This window comes from Fulmarus glacialis, unplaced genomic scaffold (genome assembly GCF_000690835.1).
Source record: "Fulmarus glacialis isolate BGI_N327 unplaced genomic scaffold, ASM69083v1 scaffold21282, whole genome shotgun sequence".
Taxonomy (NCBI): Eukaryota; Metazoa; Chordata; class Aves; order Procellariiformes; family Procellariidae; genus Fulmarus; species Fulmarus glacialis.
Genome location: NW_009196180.1, coordinates 12,064 through 34,981, shown reverse-complemented (window position 1 = coordinate 34,981; position 22,918 = coordinate 12,064). Strand labels below are relative to the sequence as shown.

Genomic DNA, 22,918 nt, shown 5'->3' with positions numbered 1-22,918 from the left:
ACACCATCCTGAGCATTTTGATAGAGGAAGAGTATTTCTGTAATTAAGGTATTCTATACAAAATGTGATAATGCAGCTGGGTATTTTGCTTTTATTCTAAACCACTTTTGTTAGCTCTGTAGTCCTTCAACAGTACATTAATTACATATGTATCCAACTTGGATAAAAAACCTGAAAAAATATGTTGTTTCATATTTGAAAAGGATGTATGTTTTCTTGACCAATTTCTTTTTTAACAGGCATGGTCCTTGTGCGAAGTGAGAATGGGCAGTTGCTGATGATCCCTCAACAAGCCTTGGCGCAGATGCAAGCACAGGCACATGCCCAGTCTCAGCCTCAAAATACTATGACTCCTCGTCCTGCTACACCTACCAGTGCTCCTCCAGTGCAGATATCGACAGTGCAGGTTAGTTCAGTAATTTGTAGTGTTAAAAACCGTAAGATATTTTTTCCTGTCAAGAATACACCAGAAAGTAAGGTATGATGTTAGTGATTTGAAGAAACCATTGGTCAACCTGGTGCTATACCGGCTTTTCCACATGGCATAGGCATTATGTTTTGTTCCTAACTCTGTTACAGTTTGGATGTTACTCATGAAAAATATTTTTACCTAGCTGAATGGCGTTAAGTTTAAAACTGTTTGATATAAAGAAGACCATTCAAGACCATATATGGTTAATGTGTAGAACTCTTTTCCCCAAAGAATCATTATTCTATGTAAGACTAAAAGAAAAAAGTGGATATGGGTACATGTATACTGAGATCATCACAGTTGCATTAAGACTAGAAGTACTTCTCACAGTTTTATAGTGGTCCAGATGCGTTCTTTTGTATCTGTAATAATGGCAACTATCCAGAGACAAAGCACTAGATAAGGTAGATTATACTTAAATATAGGATCTAATGTGTTTGGTTTTTTCCTCTTCACCAGGCTCCAGGAACGCCTATTATTGCACGACAGGTGACACCAACTACTATTATCAAGCAAGTGTCTCAGGCTCAAACAACAGTGCAACCCACAACAACGCTACAGCGTCCTCCTGTTGTGCAAGTGAGTTTGTAGAAAAGTAATGTATGCATGAGATACATCAGTTAAGATTAGCTGAAAACCTGCTTGAGACTGCCAGAAATATAGGAGATATAATTGCTAAGTGCATGGGAGAAATATATTTTGGATTATCCTTTCTAAAACATTTGCAGATCTCAAATTACTTTATATTTTGGATGTATATGTGTAATTTTTATATGTATAGTATTATTATTTCATATTGTACCTATATGCATATGTATTTAAAGGTGTCCTGTTATTAGTTTGTATAATCACAGAACTGACTAAAATAAAATACCTTTATGTTTTCTGCCTCAAGAAAGTGACACCAATTCCCTTTGGATTTGGTGCTGTGATGTTATTCCTGTGATGGATCTGTAGTCCTCCGAATTCTGCAGCAGAATTTACAATTGCAAAAAAAGGCTGCACTGGTAGCCTTCTCTTCCACAAGCCTTCTCCCTCTTACACGAGTGTCTGCTTTGGTCTGTGTACTTAGGGAGATTCTCATAACTCAAGGATAAATAGTGGTGTCGTAGTACGTGGGCTCTTTTCTAATAGCCTGGCCTGTATTAATGATAGGCTTTCTTGTAGGGTTTTTTTTGGTTTGGTTTTGTTTTGTTTTTTAGGGGTGGTGGTGTGAGTTTAAAACATACTGCGAAAGTGTGAAATTCTCCACATGACTTCCAGGCAACAGTGATACAATATGATTGCTGTCGCCTAATCTGTTTCATTGTGCTTTCTTCATCCTTTAAGTAGACAGGATTAGAGAGTTTTAATTTAAAACATGCAGGTTTTGCTATGCATCCAGTTAACCTTTTTCCTCTCAGTGAGCCTTTGCCTATGCCAGTGATCTTTCCAGATCTAAGTTAATTTACCTAACTGAGTCTCCTTAATTTGCACTGCTGTTATATTGGACAAAAAAAGAATCATTCCATCTGCATATTTTTTGCTGTAATGAGCATACCATGGACTTGACTTATCCTGATTTCCAAAAATGAGACAAATTAAATCCTTGTCTCCTTTTCTGTCTCCCAAAATACCAGTGAAAGTTAGCTTTGGCAGCACTGGAGCCTCTTGTGCATCTTTATATAAAGAGCAAGTTTACAAATGATTTGTTAAAATTCTGAGAGCTAGCTTTAGCTTGGTAAGAATTACTGTCTCTCTGATTGGGTTGTCATTAGTAATAGACTGTGTTGGAAGTCCATGAATGAACTGTGTACCTGAAAAGTTCTTGCTTACAATGTTGATTCTTTAAAGGTGGTATTTCTACTTTGAATTACCAACTTGTCTACAAAGCTAGAAAAATGTTTTGTCCCATTGTTCATCAAAAAGACCTAGATAACACCTCAGCTTTTGTGTCTGTTGTGCCTTTTTAGAAATTCCTCTCTTTGAAAGTGGCATTTAAGGGACAGGCAAAAAAAGCTATTGCATTCACAGAAACTTAGCGCTCGTTTTAATTGTATTTTGAAACCACAGTGTATGAGGGTGTATTTATGGTATTATTTTGCCGTTTTATTCAGTAAACAAAAATCGTGCAATTCTTAATCAACTTTTAGGATTTCAGTGTTGAATGTGTAGTGTTTTGTGCCATCTGGTGGCTCTTTCTTTCCACTGCAACAGATGGCAGATTAGTAACTTCTTTTTATAGTAGCTGTGAAAGATGTTTTACTGTCCTGTGGCTCAGTTTCATTTGATGGTTCAGGAAAACAGGTTTTGGTATGTTCCAAGTAAAATAATCTTATGTTTGTATTCCCTGCAGCCTCAGATTGTTCTGGGTGGTACTGCACAAACAACTACGTTGGGGACAGCAACAGCTGTACAAACTGGAACTCCTCAGAGAACAGTGCAAGGAACAACGGCAACCTCCACTGCTGCCACAGTAAGATACTGAGTGCATTTAGAATCTTTTTTTGTTCATTCACATATACCTGTGTGCATGTATGTGCATGTGTACATATATATATACACATACACACAGATCAGAGTGGAGAGTAGTAAAGATTCTGTGAATAGTTCTGTGAACTATTGAAAAGGTAAACTTTCAGTAGAACCATATAATTTACAAAGTGTGAACACAGGTCACTTGAGTTTTGATGGCTGTCAAAGTATTAATTTTGATTTCTGTAACAGTTTGTAAAGCACTCCTTTTTTTAAAACATATTAGCTGTATCTTATAGAAAAGCGAATTGTTCAGCACTGCAGAGTAGAATCAATTTGAGAAGGGATAAGAAGTTTGCATGGATTCATTCAAGATGCATGTTTCCAGGACTGCACAACAGGGAGAATCCATGTGCTGGGAAGGAGCAGCTTTGCTATTTGGTGTCCTGCTAAAACGCGTATTTTCCCATACACAATGTGCCATTCTTAAAATACTTTGTGTTTCCTAACTTCATTCAGAATCATAATTTATTAAATTTTGATAACAAAAATGTACAATACATATGTATATATGAAGCAAAATACTAATTTCAGTCTGATTATGTCTTAAGTGGTGAGGGACGTGAATCTATAAATAATATTCTGCAGTGGTGAACTAAAGAAGGACTTTATTTCTCTGAGTATACAGTCAGAACATTTATTAAAAAGAGTTTTTCTTCCCTTCTCTGACTGTTTCCATTCTACCCCTCCTCCTCCCATAACAGGAAACTATGGAAAATGTGAAGAAATGCAAAAACTTTCTGTCCACATTAATAAAACTGGCATCATCTGGAAAACAGTCTTCAGAGACTGCGGCTAACGTGAAAGAATTGGTACAGAACCTGCTGGTAAGAAAAGTTCATGGAAAGCTGTAAGAAACAGTATCTAGGCAAATTTAGACTCAAAACTGTGGGGTCTTTTTGGAGAGGAGGAAGATTATTAAATGTGAGATAAATCAAATTGAAACTCTGCTTCTTCTGAATTAGAATATATGCATAAATTTTCCTTTAAGCTTGTAAATGATGAGACATTACTGCTCATATTCATGCATGAGAACATGAGTTAAATTGAAGTGCGAGTAATGTAAATGTTGACTCTTTAAATTCTACATTTTTTATTGAGAAAACAGTGAATAAAAAGATGAATTATGTACTTGAGGGAAGACACTACAGCTAGTGCAATAGCTGAGTGTAGGAAATCACAAGTTTTTACAAAAAAAAAGTGAGTAATATTATCTGAAGCTAATGTAAAAGCTTGATATACTTAATATTTAAAGAATGAGTACTAGTATTGCTTAGCCTAGTTATTAGCAACCTTTAAGTTAAGGTAGAGCTGTGTATTCCAGATGTTATCACGTGATAACCGGAGGTTGTCACAAGACCAAAATTCAAAGTGTATCTTCCCATGAGGGATATACATTTAGTTTTGTGAGAGACATCTGCCTTTTGAGCATATGGTGGGCACAACTTCAGTTATTTGAAATGGAGGAACTATAGTACCTTTGGAAAAGAGAACACCAGAGAGAGGGCTGCCTGGCTGTTCTGAGCAATTGATAGGTGGATGATTGCAGGTCACGTGAAGTATTTCTGTAGGTTCCACCTGGCTCTTTGATCTACAGATAGGACATTCCTGTAATGGTGAGAACAGCTGAAGATGTTTCTTAAAATTGACTGAAAGACAGGAAGAGGAAAAGGAAGGATGGGACTGTAGGTCTTACTAGTTGAAATTTGTAGTAAAATTAGTTACTACCATAAAGCTATTGATAACTAAAAATAGTGAGGGATACCGCTTATTCTCAATAAATTGTTAAGTCTTAAATTTTTTTGGTGTTGACTATCTGTAAAAGTTAATTTCTACAAGTTTGTTAATTTGGATTTTCTGTTTTGAAGGATGGAAAAATTGAAGCGGAAGACTTTACCAGTAGGCTGTACAGAGAACTTAATTCTTCACCTCAACCTTACCTTGTGCCTTTCCTGAAGGTAACTTGTGTTCACTAGTCCTTATGTATTTCTGTGCTTACGTATCAGCAGCAATGAACATAAGCACATCTCTTACCAGTATAGATGGAATTCCAAAATGGTATAAATGGAAATTTTAAATGGTGCCTGGTTAGACTTTTGCTCTCTTAAAAAAATATTTCTGCCTCTTGGTTCGAAGAGTTTGTGAGTATGATTCATTGGCACAGTCAATAATGTAATTTCTACCATAGTGTCACATCATAGCTCTTTTGAGTAATCTGAAAAGTTTTTTCTTTCTGTGACTTACAAGCAGTTTCTTTCCATAGCACCAAACCTATGAATTGATTTATTATCCTCTTTTTAGTCTTGGAAAGAAAACAAGGGATTGAATGATACAGAAAACTGTACCTTCTGGACAAACTCATACTCTTTTGCCAGTGCTGTATACCTGTTTGTATGGATAAACAGGAAATGTGTCACCTCTCAATAATAAATCCCATTTGTCATAAATTTTATAGCAGTTGGACACATCTCAAAATAATGTTTATTCTGAAACATTTATCATCTGAAAATCAGAGAAAGTACAACATCACTGTATGGTAAAAGTATAACTCTGCTTGACTGAATTATGATTAAGGGATATAGTTGTAGGTGTGTGCTGACATTTCTGGGTTCTTAAATGCTTGTTCAACCTTGAGCTGTTCATGAGGACAAAAATTGTTACCATAAGAAGACAACTTATGTAAGACTCCAGTAAAACACTGTGGTCTTTGTTGAGCTGTTCTGAAATCTTCACCAGTGTTCCAGTGTCTTTTAAGCCATCACGTATTATCGCTTGGTATATATGTAGGAATACAATTGAGGAAGGCAGCAGCATGGGCTTGGATTGTTAAGTACTATCAGGGGTTCCAGATAGGCTTGCATAACCTAGATGCCCATGATATCCCAGCTTCCACACTGAAGTTACCATCACCCTGTCTAGCTTTAAATGTGAAGTAGCATGGTATTTCTGTGTGCGCTGCTATCATGTTTTCTCAGGTGCACACAGACTGATACAATGGACTGAAATGAAATGCATTGCTTCTTGCAATTAATGTTTTCTTGTGTGATCTAGGATTAAAATACTCAAGCAAATTCTTTCTTTTCCTCTTTTCAGAGGAGTTTACCTGCCTTGAGACAGTTAACACCAGACTCTGCAGCTTTCATTCAACAAAGTCAACAGCAACAGCCAACAACGCAAGCAACGATAGCAACAATTCCATCTGCGGCGGTGCTTCTAAGCTCCTCAGTTCAGCGCACAGCAGGGAAGGCGACTGCAACTGTAACGAGTACTCTCCAACAACCTGTAATCAGCCTAACTCAGCCTACACAAGTTGGTGTTAGTAAACAAGGGCAGTCTACACCACTGGTATGTAAGCTGAAGTGCATCATCTGTTACTGCACAGGGTTTTTTTGATAATACAGTGACTCTTCTTAAATTGGTGGTTTAGCTCAATCAGAGATCTTTGACCTCTTGAGACAAACTATCTACTAAGAAAAGTATAATTTAAAATCCATTCTTGATTAAAGTGCTATATTATTTCCTATTGTAGCATGAAATATTGGCAGATTGTCTCAATCACTGCATATCCATGAGAGAGCAGTGTTCTGGAGGATCTTTCATTCCCCGTTTCATAAATCTAATGACAGATTACCCCAAAAGAGGAGAAAGAATAACTTTCTCAGGCCTGCACATAAACCAAAGAACAGTATAATGTGTAGCACCTTTTTTTCCTCTTCTCATAGCAAAGCAGTGTCTGAGTGTAAGCTTTTTCTAGGATGTGTATTAATTAATATACATTATTAAATTACTAGGGTTTTTTTGCTACTTAGTACTTCAATGTTCCCTGTAGAACGTTTGGCATTTATCTAAGCTGCTCTGTCCAGAACTTTTCATATAAAATGAAAAGGAGAGATCTCTTTTGTCAATCCACAAATATTTTTCACTTACCTTGGGAGAAAAACTAGTGATTGTATTGGTCTTACTGTCTTTATAACTTAGGTATTATAGAAGGAGGTTAGGAACCTAGGGAAGGAATAAAAACTGAACATTGACTAATTAGTGCTAGATTTACAAGAAAATAATTTGGCCTTTAACTTAAATATATGAAGTAGTAGCAAAAGTAGCAAAAGACAGACTTGCAGAGTTGGAGAAATGGAGCTTGCAAAATGGGCAGAGTTGTTAGATTTCTTTGCAGTAGTTCGAAAGTAAGTTTCTGAAAACTAGTTGAGGCCAGAAGACGAGTTTGCATAAATGGCTCTGATTGTAGCATTGCGATGTAACCCTACTTTTATGAGTTCTCGTGCAGAAGCCGTATGGCTACAGTTGCCTGAGACTCAGTCTGACCTAACAATGCAACAGTACAAAGCTACACAGCTGTAGCTTATGCTGGTTCTGGATGAAAACAGCAGATGTAGAACCAGCTGGATTATCTTTATTGTGTCTCTACTATTTTTAGTTTTAGAGTTTGTTCAGGCAGATCCAGTTTGCATCTGTATCTCTAATGTAGAAGCCACATGTAGAAAGTTTTAACTGGACCTTTGTGATTATAGATGTTTGTTGTTTGTTTGGTTTTTTTAATAGAAAGGTACTTTTTTGTATCACACAAAGTGGAATATTTAGTTTTCCTGTGAAGTATAATTTATATAAAGAAACTTTTAAATACCTTAAAATGTGCTGATTTTAGATCAATGAACAGATGTGATAAGATCACAGATAAGTTGACTGTAGGGTTTGTTCTTCCCACCTGATTCTTAGCCTTAGTTATTTCTCAGATTGTTTACAGTTCTCTTTTTCTTATTATTTGTAGGTTATCCAACAGTCTCAAAAAGCAGGGGCATTGATAAGGCCTCCACAGGTAACGTTGACACAAACACCAATGGTAGCATTGCGGCAACCACATAGTCGTATTATGCTCACCACTCCTCAAATTCAACTGAATCAACTTCAGACAGGTAAGAGGTCAAGATACTTGGTATATGCTGTATTTGATAGCATTAACTCAAGTCTGGTTTATGAATATCAGTTCTTAAGTGCCCTGTAGCTGTATGATGGCTGTTGTACTACTGCTAAAATCTTCAGTGCATAGTGCCGTAGTGGCTGGGGATATGCATATGGCAGCATTTAGTCAGAGAAATTGTTTGGGTACTGGCATGTGTACGGAGGATCCTGTTTTAGATCCTGTTTTAGATGGGTGAGACGCTGACAGAAACTATTGAGGTAAAGTCTTTGCACCAGACCTATTGCCATTACTACCTGTGACTGTCTTGTAAATCTGAACTCTCATACAAATTTGATGGAGTACAAATCTTGTCTTTCTTCTTTCAGTACCTGTGGTAAAACCAGCAGTATTACCTGGAAACAAAGCTATTGCCACTGTTTCGACACAAGTAGCTGCTGCTCAGAAGAATAAACTGAAAGAACCTGGGGGAGGCTCTTTTAGGTGAGGAACCGTATGCTTATTTGTGCTTGTGTTGCCTGGGCAGGCTGCTGAACTCAGTGGGAACTTTTTTGTGTACTCCAGTGGTGTTGAATCAGGCTGGGTAAACTCACAAGAACTAGAGGTGTATTTTCTGTGGGTAGGTTTGCTACTTTATTAAAGACTTCAACAAACAGCTGTGGACATACTTGTGCCAGACTGGTTTTAGCATTTAGCTGGTGTTAAGGATAAATATCAAACCTCACAAACAATTCCTGCTTGGACAAGCAAATAGAATTCATTCCTTCACTCCTCCCAACTTTGCTCGGGTTATTCGGATATACAGCCTGTTTTACAGTGATGAGTGCAGTTTATTATTGTTTTGTGGTAGTGATGTGTCTGGTGTTGAAACATTACGTAAGAAAGGATCTTGAGAAGACAGTTAGGAAGTACAAAACTGCAATAATACTTTTAGTGCTCTTTGGGATCAAATTATGTTAGTTTTATTTTATTATATAATAAAAGCAAATAAAATGCAAAAATGAAATAAATATTATATAGTAATAAATATGAATAAAACCAAAAATAAATATGAATAATAAAAATGAGTAAAGTGTTCAGGTTTACTGTGGAATTCATTATTTGCAGCTGTGGTATTGTAGCAGTGTGTGCAGATAAGCACTAAATGTTATGTTTATAATGAGTTTTCCTTTCTTAAGGGATGATGATGACATTAATGATGTTGCGTCAATGGCTGGAGTCAACCTGTCGGAAGAAAGTGCTCGGATATTGGCAACAAACTCTGAGCTAGTGGGCACATTAACAAGATCCTGTAAAGACGAAACCTTCCTTTTCCCGGCACCTTTACAAAGAAGGATATTAGAAATAGGTATGTTGATTTTTCTTGAACTTTAATAAACAAATTTCACTAGTCTTGGGTTTAATTGAAGGCATTTTCTATATAAATTGGTTTGAATAGTTTAAAGTTGCTGGAGTCGTTACCTTTTGTATATTCTGATGCTTGTGGGCAATCATTCAGCTTATGAAAATAGAATAGTGTTAAGGGATAGCAAACCTATAGAGTTGCCTTCTAAAATGATGGCAATTTAACATCAAAATTACTGGACCTGGTTAAAATTCTGACTGTATAAACTGATAAGGCATAACAAAAATAATTACATTTGTTTTTTAAAAAATAAACCCAGAAATACTTTTATCATATTTACTTGTTTAGAATTGATGGTAGAACAAAAAGAATTCTTCAATTATTTGTTATTCTGTAGTATACAGCATTTATTAATAGATTGTAAATTTTCTTAAGCTAATGTAAATTTCTATATGTATGCCATTTCCTGTTTAATGCTTGTTTGAGAAATACCTGAAAGCCTTATTTTGCAAACAGCATTTCCATGACTGAGATTAGCCACATGTTTAGCTGTATTGTAAAATCATTTTTTACAACTGACTTCTGTCCTGATCATAGGTAAAAAACATGGAATAACAGAAATCCATCCTGATGTAGTTAGCTATGTATCACATGCTACACAACAAAGACTACAAAACCTCGTGGAAAAATTATCAGAGACTGCTCAACAAAAGAATATTTCTTACAAGGTAACTGTATTTAATTACACAAATAAAATGGCAAAATTGCACAAATTCAGCAGGCTATCATGTTGGCTGTAATGCATGAGTTCAGGTGTTCTTCATTCTGTGAAGTCAGGTTGTTTATTCTCTTTGTCTGATTCATCTTATATTAAGATATTAATACACATGGTTGACGAGAACTCTTCAGCTTGCATATACAAAATGTTTTTAAAACAAATGCAGAGAACCTGTGCCCTCCCTTTTATTGTGTCAAATGTTTAGAGTCTGAGTGATTGTACAATCAGATAGGCAGACAAAAGCCCTGCTTTGAATTCTCAAGAGACTGCTATCTGACAGATGTGTGTTCTTAATATATGCAAATGCCTAAACAGCATTTAAAAAAACCACACAGCTCTGTGAAATATGTTTGTGAGGTTAAAGCTGTGATTATATTAGTTTAGAAGTCAAAATCTGATGATTCATGGAATAGAACAAAATGCTTTTAAGAATTCTAGCTGGTTTGACTGGTGTAAATACACACTTGCTATTTGTTTGAAAAGGACAAAGTGAACATTTGAGCTTTAAATGTATATGTTCTTCTACAGTACAGTACAAGCTAACAGCTTTGTTTTTAAGAAATGTAATGAGAAACATATTTGCTCTGTTTTCAGGATGATGAAAGATACGAACAAGCAAGTGATGTTCGGGCACAGCTCAAGTTCTTTGAACAACTTGATCAAATAGAAAAGCAGCGTAAAGATGAACAAGAAAGGGAAATTTTAATGCGTGCAGCAAAGGCAAGTGCTTGGATTTCACACATGTTTGCAAAGTGTCATTTTTGACGTCAAAACTGCAGAGTTTCTTTTCATTCTAAAGCACTTGCAGGGCTTGCAGGGGAAGACTCTAATCTTCAAAGGTGGAGCTTGAAGAATACGTTCTTTAGCTAGAGCTCTGTTCTGCTTTTCATGGTAAAGCACGTGAGACAGCTTCTTTGCCAGTCTCATTGCATTTTCCCAAATTAAAGTAGGTCTTAAAACTTAGTTTTTGCACTTTGCATTGTGAAAAAGATTAATTTTATAGCTTGGTGGTACTCTTAAATGGAATAGAGAGGTTACAGGTATTTTGGAGACCAGAAATAGAATTCAGAAAGATTTTTACCAGTTGGAGAACTACAGTAAATAGGAAGCAGTTGATGTAAGTACAAATGTAAGCATTAGACTTTGTGGTTTTACTCAGTGACCTGAATATAGGATAGATATGACTAACTAGGCAGGAGCACTCTAGAAATAGTTCACAATACAACCTAAGGTTTCTATTGGGTTTGTGATCCGGTATGAGTTGATAATGTCAAAATCCAATTCTTTTAGTGCAATGTTCTCAAGTTAAGTTGTGAACTAACACCTTCATTTCAGTTGGTTCCTGTTAGACCTGAGCTGGAATACTCTGTCCAGTTTTTGGGCCCTACACCAAGTAGACTGCAGTAGGAAAGCAATTTAAAGGTCTGGAAAATGTGACCTATGAAGTAAGATTAGAGAGTAAATCCATTTACTGCAGAAGAGAAAAGACTGGGGTGAAACATAAGTCTTCATGACTGTGTTTTGCATATTCATGTAATTCCCTGTGTTTGCGCCTAAAGTGCAGCAGGGAAGACATAGGTTAATCATTAGGAAAAACTTAACATTTGAGCACTGGATTAAAATAATTTATTTTGCAGATGGTCTATAGAATGTAGGGGATTAACAACAGTCAGGATTTGTTTGAATATAGTTTTATATGCTGCTTTATATGAGAGTATGGATGAAAGACTGTCTTGAAGTTCTTCCTGTTTTTTGTTTGTTGACTTCTTGGAAAAAACAAGAACCTAATAGAATTGATATATGTAGCAAAAAAAATTAATTGGTAAATGTGTGTTAATAGTATTAGACAACAACGTTTGCTGAAATTATATGTGCTGTTACTTCTAAAAGTATGATATATACAGGTAATTGTAGGTGCCTAAGTGAAATGGGCAATTGCTAATGTAAACGGTCTGTTGGTCAGTTAGCTGCAGTTTGTTCAAATGCGAGTCTGACTTGGATGTGTAGGTGCAGCAGAAAGGTATGTTCTCAGTAGGTGCGTAGTTACACAGCAACGGGAGGAATTTTTCCAAAAAGTACAGGTCTGATTCCTTTTTTTCATATGCAAAGTGTGTGTATTTCAGTTCAGATCTGTGTAATTTGTGTCTTGTAATGGTTTTGTTTAAGGCATAAATGCTTAGCTATTCCTTTGCTATTTTTAACAAAGCTGAAAAAGGGAATATTTTTCAAAAATAGATACTTGAAACTAAGAAATAGAAAACTGCTTCTAATTTTTAAAAATGATTTTCCCCTGTTGCCCTCTGTGGGAGTGGTAGGTATTCTCCATTTTTGCTGAAGTTTAAGAAAAACTTTCATATGCTGTGTCAAACTTAGGATCTTTAACTGCTTTTGTAACTGAATTAATTTTTCTTTCTTTTTCTGCAACCATTCCATGTTCATCCTTTATCAACATAGTCTCGATCTCGACAAGAAGATCCAGAACAGCTTAGGTTGAAACAGAAGGCCAAGGAAGTAAGTGTTCACCTTAACGTGAATTTTTATTTCGGAAATTGAAAGAAAAATGATTAACTGTACTTGTTCTGGCAAATGCAGATGCAGCAACAAGAGCTAGCACAGATGAGACAGAGGGATGCCAACTTGACTGCATTAGCTGCGATCGGTCCCAGAAAGAAAAGGAAAGTAGATTCACCGGGATCTGGATCAGGGACAGAGGTACAGTGTAACTGTAATCTTTGGTTTTGCTGCATTAGCCTCTGTAAAAACCTTTCTGTTCAGAGCTTTTTCCCTAGTTTGTGGAAGCTTTCTGAGTGGCAGAAGTGTATTTTGTGTGCAGATTTGCTTGCTCCAAGGCCGGGATCAATTTTTAGCATCTGTGTAGTGGCATAGGGAATAAAACTTGTCATTCCTTGATTCATGGAACTGGAGGAATGTTACAAAAGCCATCGCTGTTCTCTCAAGTCTCTGCTTTTTTGGACCTGCATAGTTTTGGGAAGAGATTGCTGTGGTTGTAACCAATCTAAGTGAGAAAGAGTGCAGAGTAATGCTATTGAGGTGGGTGCAGTGGTAGAATTGAATCGCTGCTAAATTTGACACCAGGAGCTTCAGGTTATAGGAACTTGCTAATTTCTTTCTTCAGCTGTTGATTGGCCTTAGCTTTAGTATCTCTACAGCAAATGAGTTTAACCAATTCCATCTGATTATGATGTTCTTGCATATACTTTGTATATTCTACTGTTTAATCTGGCCTTTTAAAAATTTCTCTGCAGACTAATTATCAGTATGCTCAGTATCTGATTAGTTTAATGTTAAATTAAATTCAGGTAGGTTGGTAGACTACTGTATTTCTAAACAAGATAATAAACATGAAATGGTATAAAATTGCTTTCTGCATGGAAGACATTCAATGTGGGATTTCTCTAGTGTTTAAAAAGAACAAAATCTTCTTGAAACTTGTCATTTACAGGGCCAAAAGCTCTCCTTATTGCTTGAGGATTTTTCCCTGCAGAGTTTTGTGTCTGATAACAAGTGACAGGATAGTAATAGTTTAATAATTCCGTTTATTACTGCCTGAGCATTCCAAATTTTTAGTGCTAAAAGATTTATACTGTAGAAAAGCCTCTTGTTTCAAAAGAATTCACCTTGTTTTTTGCTGAATTGCTAGAAGCAATAATTTACATATACTTGATATAAAATGTTAGAGAACAATCTGATTACTAGTAAATGTTATATTTATTTATAAAAAAATCAAGCCTCTTGAGCATCTTTTAAAGTAATTTTGACTTTAGAAATTTACTAAAATGCCTGTTACTGATAATAAGACTTATTTTTATGTAAGTTAACAAATTACTATATTAAAGGTTTATAAATGTGGTTTAAAATTACAAAAATTGCAGAATGTGGCACTTCTACAAAGATAGATGTGTATATAAATGAAGTCGTCTCTGAGGAATATGCTGAAGTATCTCATGCAGCGTTAATGTTGGCATTGCTACTTACGTATGCTCAACTGTGCAACGTTAATAGTCTGTTAATGTCACTTAGGTTATGGAATGCATTTTACATCTACTGTGAACACTTGTTTGTATTTCATCTAAATCTGACTAATTTAGTTATCCTAGATTAATCACTTACTGGTTAACCAATTAACTACAGGTTCCCTGGAAATCTAATCTTTTTGTCTGTTTAATTAAGAACCAGCTGCTTTTGATCTGATAGACTCACAGCTGTGCTTTTGCTGCTGTGTCACTTGACATTTTTAAATTGAGCTCCACTTGTCACCATTTGTATGCAGTTTGTAGTTAAGGCATATTACAAGAAGTGTGGAAAATAAGGTTTGTCATTACTTAGACACAGATTTGTAAATGTAAGCTTTTGATGTCTAGGAATGCTGAATCTTAATTACATGTAAAATCACTTCTAAGTAGTAATTGTACTGTTTTGTTTCAAAATTTAACCAAACAGGTTGCTGTCAGTTTTAGTTTTATGTCCGCGTGGTTGTATTGAAAATTGCCAAAAAAGCTTCTTGACTTATTCCATGCCTACAGGAGTAGCATAGTTCTGTGTCTTTAAAGACTCCTGGAGTTTTACCTTTGCATTTGAAGTATTATAGTCTACATAATAAAATCAGGCTTGAGCTCCTACTACAGAATATTTTAAAAAACCCCAAAATTAAAACCATTTCCAACCATTCTTTCTATTGTCTTGTTAGGAGTCGTATGTATGTATTTGACAAAATTTAGTTAGCATCCAATGTGCTCCTGCATTTTCTAATTTCCATTGAAGTTGGTGGAAATGAGGCATCTAAGTTGTGCACATGCCTTAAAATATCCCTTTGAAAATCCAGCCTTTAAACTGTTCTAATTGCAGGATTTCAATGATTTGATGCTTGCTGGTTCAACAGGTAACTTGCTCGAGAAACAAAAGTCTGACTTCACCGTTAGTGTGGTGAAGCAAGAACACCTGCACTGAATGCAGTATACTACTAACCCAGAGATGGTAATTTCCAGTGCAAGTTTAGATTGGTTTCTTAATCAATAATGTACACAGAGCATAAATATACTACTTTTACATGTAGAGAGGACTACATGTATTAGTGTGAACCTCAGCAGCTTGTTCACATGGCTTTTGCACTACTATAAATTTTGGCTCTTCTCAAGTCTGGGGTATTCTTATTTAGAACAGTCTTTTAAAATTCTCCAAACTCTCAGGCAGATAAATCTTTATTCACTAGTGGAGTGTGTTTGGACCTTCTGGTGTCACTAAGTATTGAAGTTCCATTAAAAAAGAAGAGAAATCATTATTCTAGTAAATGAAATTGGAGGAAAAAAAGAATCCATAGATAAGACACAGAAATCTAGCCTGTTCCCGATCACTCGGAACACCTTCATTATTTACATAAATACACAAAGAGCAAGGTAGCAGCAAGAGGCAACTGCCAAAAAGATTCCAGACTTTAAAATTCGAGGTGAAAGTTGGCTTTTTGGTCTCTGCATGCCATCTACTGGTGACTGGGCATTACTGCTGCCACAGGCGAGGAGGAGCAGGGAGGCTGCTTCAGAGTGGTTTCGGTCACTGCTGTTCTGAGCCATGCTGCTCTTTAGCTATCCTTGCTGGACCGTGCCCTTCTGCCAGCCTCAAGCCAGACTGCACCCCTCTTACTACTGAAAAAATGTTTCTGCTGCATGTGCACAGGATGTGATCAAATCCCAGTCTTTACTGGAAGAGGCACCTTGTCACTTTTTTTCCTGCTGATTCTGATGGCTGATGACTTTAAAGCACTCCAGGATTTCCTTGCTTGTATAAAGGAAAGCATAACAGTCATGGGAGAGTTGCATTAATTGTGTGTATCCTATCAGAACTGTGTTTTCTGCAAGTGAAAATGCATTGGACGCAGCCCCAGCAGACTTGCTTTATAACTCACTCACCAGGCAGTGTATATATAAACAGCTGAAGGATGTGGGTATCTCTAAAGATATTGAATGATTTTTTTTTTTTCCCTCCTGTTTTTTTTGAAGTGACAAATATGATAATATACTACTTGTTTATTTTGCCAGTTTGTGTGGAAAACTACTAGTGTGTACCAGAGGGATAAGTGTTGCTGAATGATGGAGAAGAATTCAGAGGTCATTAGAGAATATCTGGCTGTGTCTAGGATAGCTACTTCTTAATATAATCCTGAGCTTGGTTACAGCTGTTGTCACCAAAAGGAGAGCTCATAGCACCCTACCATGAAGATCAGGGGGAATCTGGGATGTTATTCAAGACCTCACGGTCTGGGGGGATAGGACTGCTCCCCAGTTCTTCAAGAAGTCTAGGGCTACCCTTGGGATCTGTATGCCGATATTGTGAAGATTACTGTCTCTTCTGTTTGTTTTGGTTGTTAGGATTGCCTATCATTAGTGCCTTCCTAAAGATAAGAGCAATGCTTTGGGGTTTTTTTTGTCTATATTAAATGTCACTGAAAACTTCTGATTGTTCAACTACTGTTTATAAATAAGAATTAAAAAGAAATCTCTGATCTGGTAGCATACAGCATACTGTTTGATAGCTTCCTGTACATAGTCACTTAGTTCTCACCTTGCATGTTTTCTCTGAAAAGTTTTGGAATACCAGCACTGACATGTTTTGATTTATCTGTTCTTCTCATTTCCAGGGATCTGGTTCAAGTGCAGCAGTCCCAGGCAGCTCTGGAGTTGGAACAACCAGACAGTTTACGCGACAAAGGATAACGCGGGTGAACCTCAGGGACCTCATATTTTGTTTAGAAAATGAGCGAGAGACAAGCCATTCACTATTGCTATATAAAGCATTCCTTAAGTAAAATGGAAAAGATCAAGGTATTTTTGACGGAGAGACGCCTGAGGACATTTTTTATATATTTGCAAATTACGCCTTTTTGTAACAAGCAAATGGGATATTGTTTAAAAAACAACCACCTCTTTACATGGAACAGTTTTATATTCCTGTTTATAAATAAACTCTTCAGTATAAGAGAAATACATTTCTGTAACAGTGAGGATACTTACAAGGCCTGTGGATACTATAAAAGGACAATTAAATTTTAACTCATCTCTTGATTGAGTGGCCTTCTTGCCAAACAAGCCATATATAAAGACTGATGGAATCGTTTAGCAAATAACTAGCTACCCTTTGTCAGCCCTGTAGCAGTTTCGACATTAATTGTGCATTTTAGTTCAGTTTTATTCAACTAAATCAATTATATAGGCATATGTCTACAGCAGATGACCTCATTTCATTTAGCTTTTTTTTAAACAGTCAGTTAGCAAAGCAAACTGATTTTTTAAGAATATTTATCTTTCCCCAAAATGTTCAAAATCTAGAGGGATATACAGTTAATTTTAAACATAACCTCAATTTTAATCACATTATTGCTTATTAGAGGCCCTGAAATCCCATAAAGGAGGGTTACTTCTGAATGTTTTAGCAGCATCTGTAAAAATGCATTTTATTTGCTATAGTTTGTAAAGCTGTAAAGTTAAAAAAGGAAAAAAAGGAAAAAAAGAGAAACCTTTTCAGCATAAATATATTTTACTTGCACTGTGTTTTTTAGCTAAAGTGAAAGCTTAGATTAAATAAAATCAAAGTTGAGAGGAATCATCAAAAGACTGTTTCTCAGTGTGAATCAAGTGTTGAAAAATGGTTGGTGTATTTTGTCAGTAATTGTACATAATTTTTGGCACATAACATAAAAATGGCTATGTAAACTATAATTATTTTGCTAAAAGACTGTATGCAAGCTGTGGGCCTACTTTAAAGATGTCCAGAGCAAAGTCCCTTCTTTGTACCTATTTTTTTATTACAAATATACTAATTGGTTCTTTATATTTTCAGAGGTTATTGTATTAAATTGTCTATTGATAGTACTTTTATGACTGTAAATACTTTGGCTTTCTTTGTGTGAACTCTCATGGTAGAATTTAACTCTCTTGCGTGTAAACTGAATGCTGATCAGTATTTTTATCAACACCTGACAACTGTTACACCCCTTTTATTTTGTCTTTTAGGAAATCCTGTCTTACCATTTTTTTTTCATGTAAATTTTGCACAGTTACTTGTTCATATGTAAATATTTTACTTTCAAAAATGAAGTTTTTAATTGCTATTGTTTTATATAGGATTGAAAGAAAATTAACTCCTTTATTAAAAACAAATTTATCTGTATTTGCTAATGTATTTTTCTCTCTAAACCTTTTCTCCTCTTGGATTTATTTTTCTTGGTACAGTAAAAGATTAGTCTACCTGAGGGGATGCTGTTTCCTAAAGATGCACTTTGGTTTTTTTATATTGTTTTGTCAGTGTTTTGAAGGTATGTAACTTTTATGAATCTTGAAATTTCATTGTTGTCTTAGGGGTCTTGGACAAAGATCAATGGATGGTGGGTTTTGTTTTGTTTGTTTTTTAAGCAGGGAAAGTTTCTGAAGAGATCTTAAAAGTATTTTGGTTTTGTCTAGTGAAGGTTTAATAAAACACCCTCTCCTTGAGGGCAAGCTACTCCCTCAAACACAATTAACTGCGGTGGTTTTCAGAAGAAGGTGTGACATAAAACACCGAATTTGGGGCACATCTATAAAAGAATATAATCAGGGACACACTTTTGATTATTAATGTGAAAATCTGAGAAGGTGTATTTCTGATGCTCTGTACTGAATGTTTAGCTTTTGTTTTTTGTTTTGTTTTGTGTTGGTTTTTTTTTTTTTAATTCCCCCTCTCGTGGGCAACTTAAAAATAATAGTTCACAATTGTGAGGGCCTAATCCTGCTATTAGATTAATGGAAAAATCACATTAATTTGATAATTATTTCTAGCATACAGACAAATCTATCTACAGGCTACTATACCAAGCACACTACTATTGAACTGGCACTCAGCCCGGCACTGACTTGGTCCACGTGAAGAGACCAGTTATCTCTGAAAAAAATGGATTAGCTCCTAAAGTGATGTACTCACCTGACACCATGTATGACACTTACTTGAAGATTTTAATTGTTTGTAAACTCCAAACTGTCTTTCAAATTGTGTAATGTTATTAAGTGGAAAGAAACAACTTTGACTTTTGGCCAAAACATTGTCATAGCCTTCCTTTAATTGTAACAAGTGTTGGTTGTAAATGTTAATCACCACTGACTGTCCAGCGACCGAGCACAGTATCTGCAAAGCTGTGGCAGGTAAGTTGGGAAGAAACTGACCTTCAAGGGTTGCCTCCAATAGCAAGTTGGGGGTAAGACATGTTTGAAAAATTGAGGTTATTACATGGTGTGCTGTACTTCACCCTCCTTCTTCAGTAGAGGTAGTAGCTTAGAAGTAGGCTGGAGGCTGAGGGAGTTGGGAGGAGGGAGAGGTCTTCTATAAGACCATAGCTCTTGGTTTTGTTTTAAATAACACGTTTTTTAAGTGCGGAGTCAGCCCTTTGCTCCATTTTTTCTCAGCTTTTAAAAGTTCCTGTTCTTTTAGTCTGAAAAGCTGACTCCAGTAGTTCAAATTCATGTAATTTTTTGATTGGGTTATTGGCACTTAACTGTATTGTTACAGTGAACACTGCCTCATGTGGCCATTGGCATACTTCTGAGGAGATGTTCTCATGGCAGATCAGTTGTTGACTTTGTGGGTTTCTTTTTTTAATGATAAAAATGGTAACTATTTTTGAAGCTGCTCAGAAGCTTTACATTTCAGAGCAAAGTCATAACTGAGGAGGGGTGGCATTTACAGGGCAATGCATGTGTACAACAGCACTTCTCTTGTGCATTAGTGACCTGTAAAGAGAGAAACTGATTCTTTTCTGGCCCTAAACTTGCACAGCTCCACCAAAGAGTGAAGGTTAACATGCAAGGGAATTTACTGTCCTTTTCCTTCGCCCTCTTTGTCCAAAGAGTGATGCACCTTCTTTGGAGCACCCTCAAAACTGGAGATGCGTGCATTGAAGATTGGCACGGCTGGGAGGCTCTCTCCATGTGTGAGTCTATGATGTTTTATTACACCTTTTTTTTATCACATTCAACCCCGTGTCAGGGACAGGTGGTTTCTCTCTTGCCTGTAAGCTTACCAGCATTTGTGTGTGTGACCTAGAGGTGGGCTCTCTACCCTGTTCTACAGCAGTCTTGATGTCTCTATATTTCTAACACCTTTGATTAGATAGTGCGTAGCTGTAATGTTCCCGAACTATTGATACCATTCTTTTTCTTGCACAAAAATTCAGCAGAACAAATAGGATATAATAAGGCACTCTGGATTCAGCCCGTTTTTTGTATTTCACAGGTGTATAATTAAATAGATACGTTTTCAGGGAACCGATTGAAATATATAGTGAGAGATGCATGCATGAACGCTCTGATAAATGCCATCAAATTCACAGTAATTAAGATTTTATTGGAGATTTTAATCTGATCCAAGAAGCATCCCCATATTTCTGAGACTGTCTAAATTACAAATAATGGTATGAGAAGTCTAACGCAATGATAATTTTAACCATTTTCTTATGTTTACAGTTATTTGTTTGTCTGCAGAGAAGAGTCTTAACTTTTGGGGGTAAGTCAGGTAGGATGGCAGCTTGGTTGGGTCCACAACTGTAGTGACAATTTCAGCAGCAGTGTTTCCCTGGAGTGTATACATAGACCTGCATGTCCAGGTAAGCGTGCAAACCCTTATGCTTGTGAGTTCAAGTTGGGAGGGATCCCTTCTTTAAATACTTCCAGTGTTTGTGCAAGGATTTTTACACATTGGTGCTTTAGGCAAGTGTAAGTCAACTTACTGTATTAAAATACGGTATAAAATGCGGAGAGGAAAAGGCTTAGGTACTCTAGGTTGATCCTAATCTTTAGATTTTTGGAAATGACATGCAAGCAGCACCGTGTATAAGACTGGCTTCTCAGTATTTTGGGATATTTTTTAGCAAGTGATGTTTCCCGGTTTGTGAAAGTTGCCAGGCTGGTAAATTTGGGAGGTATTTGTTGGTTGAAGGGATAAATAGGGAGGACAGCACATTAACGCCTGCTCTGCCCTGCTGACCTGCCTTTAATTTGCCCAACATGTGCCGCCTCTGAAGGCGAGTGTCCAAGTCGTCCCAGTTAGAATATCCTGCAGGCTGCAAATTGGGACTGTACTTCAAATTGCATTTTAATAGCACAGATCAGTCCTCCCCTGCAAAGCTGCTATGGCCAAAACCTGCTCCCTCAACTCTCCCATCACCATCCTGGGTACAGTTTGCACCAGACACCAAGAGGGGCAAGCCGGGACTCCTTTATTTTTGTGTGTTGTTATTACCCAGTGACATACCGAGCTGTGAGAAAGGGAGTAAGTTCTTTAAAACTTGCTTTCAGGAATTCAGTCATGTCCTTATATTCCTGTGGCTCCTGAGAGAAACTTGCTCTGTGCTGCTGCAGATGTGGCAGTGTGAGCGGGAGCTCTGGGCGTGCTGGGGGGAGGCTTCGCGCTTCATAGCTGCTACCTGATTTTACGTTTCTTCTGCCACTTCAGAAATAAGTTTCCTCGTGAAACACGGCATATTTTCCCTTTGTTTTCCTGCTCGGCTTATTTACTGTTATTTTCTGTAAGGAGCTAGGTTGCACCCTTGTTTGGTTTCCTCCTGGGAGTTTCCCTGCTCTGAAGTCAATAGACGACTTGTACAAACAACAGGAGCAGCATTTGGTCTGTGATATGAAACACGCTTCTGTAAAGTACTGAATAAATACATAACAAATCTCGCTTTTACTGCACTGTAAAAGTACTATATGATTTCACATGAGCACTTACATACTTTTCAACCCAATAACAAAATTAAGTGGCCAAAAAAAAGTTGCAAGTGCTTTATAGTTTACCGTAATGCATTTGGTGCTCTAATTTCAAGCAAACACATTGGAGCATTGCCCAATTATTGCAGAATGGGCTTTGAAGAACAATATATCTAATTTCCCAGGAGACCAACGCGGTGATATTTAGATACAGCCCCTTTAAGAGAAAATGAATATCTTAACGTCATCTCAGGCATGTCACCATTTAGCACCCAGGCTCCTTTACTCCACTTCGAGAGGGACAAAGGAAAAATCTGGGTAAGTTGTGGGTAAGGCCCTTCACCTAGAGGTGGAGTTGGTGGGATTGGTCATTCGTAGCTGAGAAATAAGACTGAAGTGCCTAAAAAAAAAACCAAAAAAAAAACCCCAAAAAACCCCCCAAAAAACCCCAACCTAGATGTTCTCACTCTTTTCATACTGATGCACAGCAGTGGTGTGTGATTTGATGTTGTGGGTTTTTTCCTTCATATAGTAGCTTTTCTTCATCCTTCTTATTCTTCTTGAATGGTGGGAATATGTTTTGTGTGTGTATGCTTATTCTTGATGCAGGTATGTCAGGGTCCCTGTTTAGAGCACAGTCCTAAAACAGTTGTGTTGGCAGAGCTGAGAGTGCCGGTGGAGGTGAGCACCGTTCCCATCCAGCTGCTCCCCTCCCCCAAATCCCAGTGGAGGTCTGTCCCTGCAAGGCCAGTTGTGCTGCAGCTTGAACCCAGCAAAACTCCCCAAAACTCCTCAGTTTCCTGATTGCAAAATGCCCAAGAGCTTGTGTGGGTAGGGCTGAGAGCAGGAGCTGGTGGCTGGGGAGGAGGGAATGAGAGACCTTCTGTTCTCCCCAGCCTCGTACCCGCATCAGCAGCCCGGACAGCTGAGATGTGAGGCAGCGCACGGGGATGGGTGAGCTGGAAGATATGAGCAGCTTCACCCCATAGGAACGTGTCTGAAGCTGCCCGTAAATTTAAAAAATACATAAATTTTAAAAAATAGCTAAACCAGGTACCTGGTACCTACACAACACAAAGCACGGCTGTGCGAGCATCCCCCGTCTCCTTGGCAACGGAAACAGGCAGGG

At 37.1% G+C, this 22,918-nt stretch overlaps 1 protein-coding gene across 1 annotated transcript; it reads left to right on the top strand.

The window, feature by feature from the left end:
• Positions 1 to 239: 239 nt before the first annotated feature.
• On the top strand, positions 240 to 18,124 carry TAF4 (TAF4 RNA polymerase II, TATA box binding protein (TBP)-associated factor, 135kDa; the record flags this gene model as incomplete). The annotated part of the gene is made up of 14 exons (XM_009572134.1): positions 240 to 406; positions 932 to 1,051; positions 2,808 to 2,927; positions 3,691 to 3,813; positions 4,855 to 4,944; positions 6,080 to 6,331; positions 7,773 to 7,917; positions 8,291 to 8,405; positions 9,101 to 9,270; positions 9,865 to 9,995; positions 10,640 to 10,765; positions 12,500 to 12,556; positions 12,638 to 12,757; positions 16,698 to 18,124. Coding segments are annotated over 14 exons (1,904 nt in total), but the record flags the coding sequence as incomplete, so codon positions are not given.
• Positions 18,125 to 22,918: the final 4,794 nt, after the last annotated feature.